Source organism: Daldinia decipiens (assembly GCF_022478715.1).
Source record: "Daldinia decipiens strain CBS 113046 unplaced genomic scaffold F4813scaffold_1, whole genome shotgun sequence".
Lineage (NCBI taxonomy): Eukaryota > Fungi > Ascomycota > Sordariomycetes > Xylariales > Hypoxylaceae > Daldinia > Daldinia decipiens.
The window spans coordinates 520300-529546 of record NW_026054544.1 but is presented as its reverse complement, the minus strand read 5'-3'; the positions used below and the strand labels follow the sequence as shown (position 1 = coordinate 529546).

General features: G+C 46.5%; 3 protein-coding genes across 3 annotated transcripts; 2 read left to right on the top strand and 1 right to left on the bottom strand.

The window, feature by feature from the left end:
- The first annotated feature begins 1264 nt into the window (after window positions 1-1264).
- Window positions 1265-3616, top strand: F4813DRAFT_341548 (t-SNARE). Its single transcript, XM_049241310.1, has 3 exons — window positions 1265-1979; window positions 2047-2547; window positions 2662-3616. The coding sequence occupies exons 1-3, from the start codon at window positions 1914-1916 to the stop codon at window positions 3052-3054; spliced, it is 960 nt and encodes a 319-aa protein (XP_049104649.1). The 5' UTR covers window positions 1265-1913; the 3' UTR covers window positions 3055-3616.
- Window positions 3617-3968: 352 nt separating this feature from the next.
- On the bottom strand, window positions 3969-6226 carry F4813DRAFT_7320 (subtilisin-like protein). Its single transcript, XM_049248839.1, has 5 exons — window positions 5672-6226; window positions 5101-5616; window positions 5024-5042; window positions 4778-4968; window positions 3969-4707 (listed from the first exon to the last, which is right to left on the bottom strand). Exons 1-5 carry the CDS (start codon window positions 6130-6132, stop codon window positions 4050-4052), a joined length of 1845 nt encoding a protein of 614 aa, XP_049104648.1. The 5' UTR covers window positions 6133-6226; the 3' UTR covers window positions 3969-4049.
- Window positions 6227-6700: 474 nt separating this feature from the next.
- F4813DRAFT_341545 (uncharacterized protein) lies at window positions 6701-7882 on the top strand. Its single transcript, XM_049241309.1, has 2 exons — window positions 6701-7257; window positions 7313-7882. The coding sequence occupies exons 1-2, from the start codon at window positions 6954-6956 to the stop codon at window positions 7321-7323; spliced, it is 315 nt and encodes a 104-aa protein (XP_049104647.1). The 5' UTR covers window positions 6701-6953; the 3' UTR covers window positions 7324-7882.
- Window positions 7883-9247: the final 1365 nt, after the last annotated feature.

The following is a 9247-nucleotide window of genomic DNA, read 5'->3' as shown; positions in this document are numbered from 1 at the left end:
GGCCGATTCCACCAAATTTAAAACTGCAACGTACGGGGTTATGGCTCCGTAGGTTTCGTACATACCTTAGAGGAAAACATGGCGCCATGAAGAACCGTGTGTTTCTGCCCGGATCCAAGCAAATCTCCACACGAGTATATAAATGTCATCCAGAACTTCATTAACAAAACAGCCGCCCAACAAACACATGTACTCGAAGATGAGCACGAAAAGTTGATGCATCTGGTAGAGGATTGCAGGGTCTTGATGTTGGTTTTTCGGCGGCGTTCTTCCGTTTCTGTTGACCTGAACCCGAGCCAACGGGATACCTTTTATAAGGACTACAGCGGTCTTCCATGGTACTCTAAAGAAATAATCTTCAAAGGTCATACTACAGAGCAAAGAGATAATGTCTACGACAACCTCGTATGATCCATACTGCTGGAAGAAATCGAAAGACATGTGACGAATTTGAGTTCGTGGTATATAGCTACGAGCAAGAATAAATGGAAAGTTAAGTCTCAGAGGAAGTTGTTTCGGTAGATATATTATATTCGAGTAATTGGTCTTGTATTGGTGGTTATTATAGCAGGAGACATCGTTATAGAGCGTCTATAACTACTAGTCAGTACTTTTCAACTCTTCGTACGACTACAAGGGGTTACTGTCTAACTCCTATTCCAGAAACATCCGTTTAGAAAGACAAGATCCAACCAAGCCTTATACGAGCAACATTGTAGGATGATGTGACCAGTAGACTTAAGCTTAAACTAGCTATTATCTGTTGAAGGATAGATGCAAAAGACATTCTTAACGGATAAGGCTGGGTTACATGTGCGTTAGGCTACTCAATTTAGGGACTTAACAAGCTGACAAGCTATGACGAAATGGGAAATTAAGAATTCATAGCCTTGGACGCTGACGTGACCTACCTACATAGCAGCAGGGCTGTGCTATTTTAGGGTCATACCTACATGTACATACAAATGTACATAAGTCAGGATGCATGGAGGTATGGCCCGCATTCCGTTCTTGCCACCAGTTTCTTACCTATGTACTTTCCTATCATGTAAGGAGCTTACATGTATAGTGTTGCGCTGTTTGCTTCACTGCAGCAGTAATGTGGTTGTAACCCCGATTAAAATATTAGGTACATTTATGTGAGAAGGGTGGTTTTATGTACATACAAGAGAAGAGGTACCTAGGTAGGTACCTTATCCGCCAGGCTCCCACTAAAAATCTTAGCTTGGCCAACGTCGATTTTCGTTCCAAGCCACCCATGCCATGGACCATCACAATCACAGCTTGACATACAATTCGGGAGTTACTAGACAGTCAGATAGTTATGATTGGCTTGAAAGACTGATTTGCAGGTTACCTAGCACTTGAATAGAAAACAAAAACAGATTTCAAGTCAAACTTAGCCGTCTTCCCCGTCAATTTCTTTCAAGCTTCGGTCGTGGTTTATTTCCTCCATCTGCCATCTGAATTACTGTATTTTATTCTCTCATCTCCGCCGATACACTAGGCAAACCAAACAACCCGACTCGGAGACGGTGATTGGAGCGGAAAGACCCTAGGGGAAAATTTACCCAGACGTCACCTACGGTCAGCAGGGAACATCCGCCGTCCCCCAGCCCAGCCCAGCCCAGCCCCGTCCTCCCGTCCTCCCGTATGTAGCAGTGCAGGTGCAGCAGCGGAAGAAGTAGCTGTAAATTGATTCAATCTTTCAATCTTCACTCGACTCTTGACTCTTGACTATTGTCCTCTCCGACTCCCAATTTCCGCTCCTCAGCCCTCATCCCACGGTCGCATCACGTCACACCATATCATCACATCCAACCATTCCACTACTTACCGTCCGTCCACCTACTCTAAGGTCCTAAAATACTGGGCTTTTTGGATGTCATAAGGGCGACGGCCTAGCAGTCAACATGTCTTACGGTCAATACCAAAACAACCAATACCAGGATGGTTCTCTAGCTGAACAAGGCTACCAGGTAAGGCAGTTTTGTAGCCATTAGGGCTGACCCGGCGTATGGCGACGGCTATCTAACAAACATTTAGGAGCACGAACTACAGAACTATCCAGAGCAGCAACAAATCTCAGACACTCTGCCACAGCAGGATTTCCTCAACCGGATTCAATTCCTTCGTAATGAAATCCGCACCCTTACGAGCAATGTCCAAACAATTGCGTCCCTGCACCAGCGTGCGCTGGCTGAAGGCGACGGCGGTGCAGCATCGCAGCAACTTGAACGTGTTGTCGCCGACACGCAGACCTTAAACACCGGCATTCGAGATCAACTAAAATTCTTAGCCAACGATGCATACAAATCTCCGCCTAACAGTACCACGCGCGATATGAAGGACCGGCAGGTTGCCACCATCAAAGCCGAGTTTGAGCGCGAATTAAGCAACTACCAGAAAGAAGAGAGCGTTTACAGTCAACGGTACCGCGAACAGATTGCTCGTCAGTACCGCATTGTCAATCCCGAGGCTACCGAGGAAGAAGTTCGCAATGCGGCTGATGCCGATTGGGGCAATGAAGGTGTCTTCCAGACAGCGGTATGGGTTTTTTTTTCTTTGCGCCTTTTCTCACCAAAAAATAATAATAAAATAAAAATAATAAAAAATATCCAAGTCATCCTCAAATATGAATAATGCTGACGCGAGATATAGCTCCGCACCAACCGTGCCGGTCAAGCGTCGTCAGTTCTCGGCGCAGTGCGCGCACGCCACAATGAGCTCCAGCGCATTGAGCGGACCCTTATCGAACTCGCAAATATGTTCCAAGATCTTGCCATCTTAGTGGAGATACAAGATCATGCGGTAAACGAAGCAGTCAACAATGCCGAGAACACGACTAAATACATCGACGAGGGCAATACTCATGTGAAGAAAGGAATCGACCACGCCCGAAACCGCAGAAAGCTAAAGTGGTGGTGTCTCATCGTCGTAATCATCATCATCGCCATCGCCCTTGGTGTCGGTCTAGGTGTGGCTGCTAACGCTGGACTACTCGGCGGCAATAAAAACAACAACAATAATAATAATAATAACAACGGCAACTAAATTGCCATCGGGGGTTACTTCAGAGTGGATGAACGATAACGAAACGACCTTTTCAAGTCCCGGGAGACCAGATGACCGGGGTAAAAATATCAGGTCGCACGGAGATGCCAGATCTTGGTACAACTTATATTAATTCCCAACTTTTCCATCCGATATCTAGAACGTCGGCAGCCCTTCCGGTCCACGGTTGGCATGGGGGAGGGTGGAATCCTTAATGCATTGTTTCTCATGTATACATGGCTTTTATGCGAATTGTTCACCGCTCGGGGCGGCTTGTCTGTCTACATATTGGATCTTTTCTCGGGCTCGGGGTCCAGCCTGAGACGGGCTGATGGTTGTACATAGGTAGATGTGTAGGCCCGTATGCTTATCATTATTATTATTACCTTTTTTCATATTCAGACGATTCCGAATCTACCTAGGTACCTAGGCATTGGAATTGCTCGTGCTTTCAATTACTTTAATCTGTACATATTGTGAAAAAATCACGTCCGCAAATGTCGACCCGGGTTTATGTATCTTCACATGCAAGTATATGCAATCGCTCAATTTTATAATCAGCATGAAGCCTACGTCTTCAGTGGATTATCCAGATGAAAGAAGGCCATGGTTTCTTACCATGCGAGGAATCTAGTAAGACCGGAGTATACCTGTTATCCGGAACCCTCCTTAGATGCGAACATAAAACAATGCTGGTCACTATGAGAATCAGATCAAACTTACAACTTTCTATATCACAATCTCCCAAACAACACATACTATCACCAGTCATAACACAACTCTGTGCTCTCAACAATAGCAAGGGTTACAGGGTAGATATATTTGTAGCATAAAGATATATTATAGTTCTATCGGATAGCCTATGCTTGAACGTCTGAGGAACTCAGAAACCCAGAGTCTATACCAAGAACCCGGAACCAGCTACCGCCAAACACCGAATCCAGTTGCCTGGATTCGGTACACTATGAGCACTCAGCGACGCATTTTCCCCATATTCACGCGGTAATCTTCGGCATCTTGACACCCGGGGCAACCTTTTTAAGCAGCACATCAAACAACGGAGTGCCGAGCCCGGTGACGGGATCCCAGCCTTTCGTCGCGTTCCAACCCGCACCAGGGACATAAGGCGCCGGTAAACCGCTGTAGATGTCTTTTCCGGTGCAGCCTCTGCTTCCACCCAGCACAATATCAGTCAGACCACCGTGGACAGCATCGCTGTAAAGCCACGGGTTCAAGAAACCCAGGGGCTTCTGGCCGCTCTTGATGCGCGCGTTGTTGAGCAAGCTGACGATGGCTGCAAAGGTCGGCGCTGACGCCGACGTTCCGCCGACCTTGATAACCGATCCTTGGGAAATGACGTTGAAGTTGCGCCCCTGGGCCGCGACGTCTGGGAACCCGCGGCCGGACGGGTTGTACAGCCCCTTGAACGTGGCGCCGATGGTGCCGAGGTACGCGTCTACGGCGGCTTTTTGGTAATTTGGGCGCGGGAAGATATCGGAGAAGCCGCCGGATGAGAAAGACACTGCATGCTCGGGCTCGACGCCGACAGTGCCGCCCACGGATGTGACGTACGGACAGGCTGCGGGGAAGATGGGGAGAAGGCGGGTGATATTCTTGCCGTCGTTTGTCTGACAGGCGCTACCTGGGCCGGTGCTAGGGGAAACAGTTAGCTTGCCGTATAACGTATAAGTCGGTATCAGCAGGCATAATAAATAAAACTTACTCTCCAGAGCTGAAGAGCACGGACACTCCGCGAGCTCCGAGCTGGCCGAACATAGTGCAGACCTTCTTGACGTACGTCTTGGGTACTGACTGCTCATCTTCACCGTAAGAGGTGGTCAGAGTATGCGGGAGCTCCTTGTCTGGGAGATCCAGGAGGTAGGTCAGGTACTCGAGGTATGGCTCATTAGATCCCTATATTAAAGTTAATAACTGAGTCCTAGATCACTGGTATGCAAGATCTACTCACGGTATTCGGATCCGGTTGGCTAGATTATATATTAGCATTGTCTCAATCAATGAGGACGACACGACTGTGCTACTTACTCAAGATCAGGAACCAGAGGTCCACGGCCTCCATTAGAGTAGTATCGGATATCCGTGTTGAACCCCAATGATGCCGCGTACTGCATATCCAGGTTGGCCTCGACATCATCGTCGACAGAGTCAGTCTGGTTGTCCAAACCGCCATTAACAGAGAACGTGGTAAAGTTCTGGGCAAGAGCATAGGGAGCGTATGTCTCGAGGAACTTGTCTAGTGCATCATGCTTCGCATACTCCTCTAGGAAGCCGCTCACACCAAATATAGTCGCAACGCTAGGATCTGCGACCGTGTCACCGACGTTGTAAAGCGCCCTTAAGCATTCAGGGGTTATGGTAGTATTGCAGAAAGTCGCATTGAGTTCCTGGGTAGGGATCTCCGCGGCGACCTTGAAGAAAGGAGCTGCTTCTTCCTGCTCGATGACCTCGTACACCTCCACGGCGTGCGGTTTCATCTGGCCAAATCTGGTCGTCGGCTGAATCATAGTGATATGAGACCGAACTGCCTCGGGAACGGAATAGCTGTTTTCGGATTAGCAAATCTCGTATTCATCCGTTGAACAAGGCGGATACATACTGCAGAGTTCGGATTCGCTGTGCATCTGTTCCGACATGGTTATACACTTGGAAATCGGTATCCAGCAAACTCGCCGCCTTTAGCACGGTAGTTTGGAAATTGACCCATTCCCCGTCATTCTTGACATCCGATGCGGGAATGCCAGATTTCCGTAGCCATTCTAGTACGGCAGCGGTCGACTCCTCTCTTGGCTTCATCATCTCCTTCACTTCATCGCGCGAGAGATGTTGCCCGTATAAACGGTGTTGAGGAGTAGATATGTCGTAGAGGGTTTGCTCGAACTGGTCCAGGTTAGGTTGTTCAAGAGCAATCCGCAGCTTGATTACTTGATTCGGATCCGCGTTCTTGACCTTCCTCCAGCCCATTGGAACCTCTGGTAGGGACTCGACAACAACATCTTTGGCTTCGACAGTGGCCTGGAGAAGCGCAATGGTAGCGCAAACAAGCGAGGAAGCCTTCATTGCGATCTGCGTCACAGGTCGAGGGCCTAGAAGATGTAGCAGTAAAGGGCAGCGGAATGGCCAGCTATCTCCTCACAAATCTCCTCACAAGAAGATCGGGAGTTGAGAAGAAGCAAATGAAACATGCACACGCCCTCAGGAACCGGCATTCTAGTACATAAATATATGCGAGACACCCCTATATAGATATGTACAGTGAAATATGTAGTAGTAGTATTGGAGCTTATGAGTTGTTGTTTAAGTCGGGGGATATTTTGCCGGCCAAAGCCATTCAAGGGTGCTCAGGAAGAACCCTGCGTAATTCTACGAAATCATGCATTCCTACCAGTAAGCTGTTAAATTAAGATTTATGCCATGTTTTTAATATGGATTTAATATTGACCATCCAAAAACCGCAGCAACGGTGGGATAACCCCTACACTAGGTAGTCTTTCTTCCCTGTTCGTTGTAAGTGGCTTACAGCTTACAGCCAATCGGAAAAGGGAGGGCCATTGTCGTTATCTTGCATATACATAAAACGGTACCTTACATATGTGGCATGTGGAAAACCCAACAACATTGGGAGATAAGACTAGCGGCCGGAGATTAAAGCAAAAGAATTGGGCGATGATAGCAATGATCAGCATTGCTGACGCAACTTGTGTTAATACAGCAGGTAAGTCAAAGCACCCTTACGGGGGCCACCCTAGTGGGGGCCACCTCAAAAACGCGACGCGTTCGCGATGAGGTCCACATACGAATTATTATATAATTTCATCAGTTTTTAGTCAATTAAAAAATAAAACTTATCATTTAAATCCTCATCTTCTCACGATTCTAAAATGCCTACTCTCTCAGCCCAATTGCGTTGCGCTGCGGCGATAAACGACGTTCTCGACGGCGCATCCCTGCGGCAGGCGTCTAAAAAACACCTTATATCACGACACTACCTTACGGACCGAATATTGGGCCGTAGAACACGAGACGACTATCTAGAGGAACGTCAGAAGCTATCGAAGTATCAAGAAAAGGAATTAGCCGATTGGGCCGTTACGTTGAGCCGTATTGGCCATGCGCCTCCCTTATATCGATTTAGAGATATCGCGAGAAGACTATTAGCCCACAATCACCGGCCCGATACCCTCGGTAAACACTGGCATATACGATTTTTATCTCGTCATCCTAATATTAAATCGGCTAGGGCCTGTTTGATCGATTATAAACGAGTTAACGGGGCTATAGCTGATAATATTAATATCTTTTTCGACCGACTCGAGGCCCCTAGGATCAAGAATATCCTGGCCAGGCATACGTACAGCGCTGACGAGATGGGGATCATGGAAGGGGTTGGGGACAACGGGATAGTCATCGGCGAGGCCTATAAGAAGCGTATCGTGGTTAAAAACTGTAGCAATAAAACCTGGACGTCGATTATTAAGTGCGTTAGTGGCGACGGCCGATTTCTGAATCCCCTCATTATATATGCAGGTAAATACGTACAACAACAGTGGTTTCCTGACGATGAGGACGTTAGATTCAAGGGCTGGAAGTTCACTACGTCTCCTAATGGCTGGACTAATAATGATATCGCACTTGAATGGCTTCGTAAGGTCTTTTTAAAAGAAACGAGGCCATCAAATCGTCAGCAATGGCGATTACTAATCCTCGACGGCCACGGTAGCCATACCACGATAGAATTCCTTTGGGAATGCTTTATAAATAAGGTCTACGTTGTCTTCATCCCGGCACACTCATCGCACGTCTTACAGGTTACTGACGTGGGTGTATTCTCATCGATGAAACGAGGCTATCGTCGTAAACTTACTGAGGTATGCCAGTTATATTATATCTCTAATCCCGGTAAAAGGGAATTCATTACGGCCTATCAGATAGCACGAAAAGAACGTCTAACCAGACATAATATACTGGCTGGCTGGAAGGCTACGGGGATCTATCCTAGGGATCGGAATAAGCCGTTGAATCACCGGCTTGTGCTCCGGGAGGCTCCCGGTACTACCCCGGCCCCCCCGGGCCTTATTTCTAACCCAAAAAAGCCTAATTTTATCGAAAATATGGCCCCAATCCCTTTAGCAACGCCCTCAAGTTCACGAGATATTAATATTTTAGCCAAAGAGCTATCCAAGGTCGATACAACGTTTGCTAAACCCGCGGCAAGGCTTTTATTCAATAAGATCGGCAAGGCCCTCGATAAGGCTACTGTGAAATTAGCCACAACAGAGGCCCGCGCCGAGTATTTAGAAAAGGCATTAGCAAATGCGAAGCCGCAAAAACGGCGCAAGGTATTACCTGACCCGAATTCGACGTTTGTAAATATTGAGGCTATTATGAAAGAGAAGGAGCAGTTGAAGGCCCAGGAATCAGGTGGTGCAGTTACAATCAGCAATTCCAACACCAATTTGGAAGATGAGGCCTCGTCAGTTGAGTCGATAGCAGAGGACTGTATCGTCGTTAAAATATAACAGATTGTAAATTAATTGAATTTAATTTGATTAAATAACGTTGAATTGAAGTTGAGGTGCTTGTTTTGAAGGTCTAAAAATTTGAGGTGGCCCCCACTAGGGTGGCCCCCGTAAGGGTGCTTTGACTTACATGGTATACACTAGCTGACTAGTAAGGCCCCATGACCTACTATTTATTGTGACCTAAGTGGCGTAAAGGTAGAACAGAGTCTAACGATGAAAGAGATGTAAGACAAGTTTGTTGGATCTTCGTGACCTCCGTTGTTTTCGTTTTTGTTTTTATCTTAAACCCCCTTGTTTTACTGCAGGTTTGCGGGTTCGGTTCCCGATGAGACGTTACGTCATTTCTAAAAGAGCAAGTCTTGTCTTATTAACTAGTTAGTTACCTGTTATGTTTCTGTTCATATATTTTATTAGAAAGTAAGGTAGTCAATTTCAATCTTAATAGCTATAACTAGTACTTTCTATAACTTAGGTACCTAACTAGTCTTAAACATCTAATCAGACTATGCAGCCGTTTAGGTTAGAAAAGAGAAAAGACAGCGAGGTAAGAAACTTCTTCGAAACAATTACCATCATCAAGATCGTTCTCACGCTTTCCGTATTGAAATATAAAAGCATTTAAAAATCACATAAAAATGAATAACACTAAAACC

Coding starts and splice junctions, on each gene's coding strand:
- F4813DRAFT_7320 (XM_049248839.1), bottom strand. CDS start 6,132: ATGAAGGCTTCCTCGCTTGTTTGCGCTACCATTGCGCTTCTCCAGGCC. Junction 5,617..5,671: donor CAGCGAATCCGAACTCTGCA/GTATGTATCCGC, acceptor ATCCGAAAACAG/CTATTCCGTTCCCGAGGCAG. Junction 4,708..4,777: donor GTGCTCTTCAGCTCTGGAGA/GTAAGTTTTATT, acceptor TGTTTCCCCTAG/CACCGGCCCAGGTAGCGCCT.
- F4813DRAFT_341548 (XM_049241310.1), top strand. CDS start 1,914: ATGTCTTACGGTCAATACCAAAACAACCAATACCAGGATGGTTCTCTA. Junction 1,980..2,046: donor TAGCTGAACAAGGCTACCAG/GTAAGGCAGTTT, acceptor ACAAACATTTAG/GAGCACGAACTACAGAACTA. Junction 2,548..2,661: donor AAGGTGTCTTCCAGACAGCG/GTATGGGTTTTT, acceptor CGCGAGATATAG/CTCCGCACCAACCGTGCCGG.
- F4813DRAFT_341545 (XM_049241309.1), top strand. CDS start 6,954: ATGCCTACTCTCTCAGCCCAATTGCGTTGCGCTGCGGCGATAAACGAC.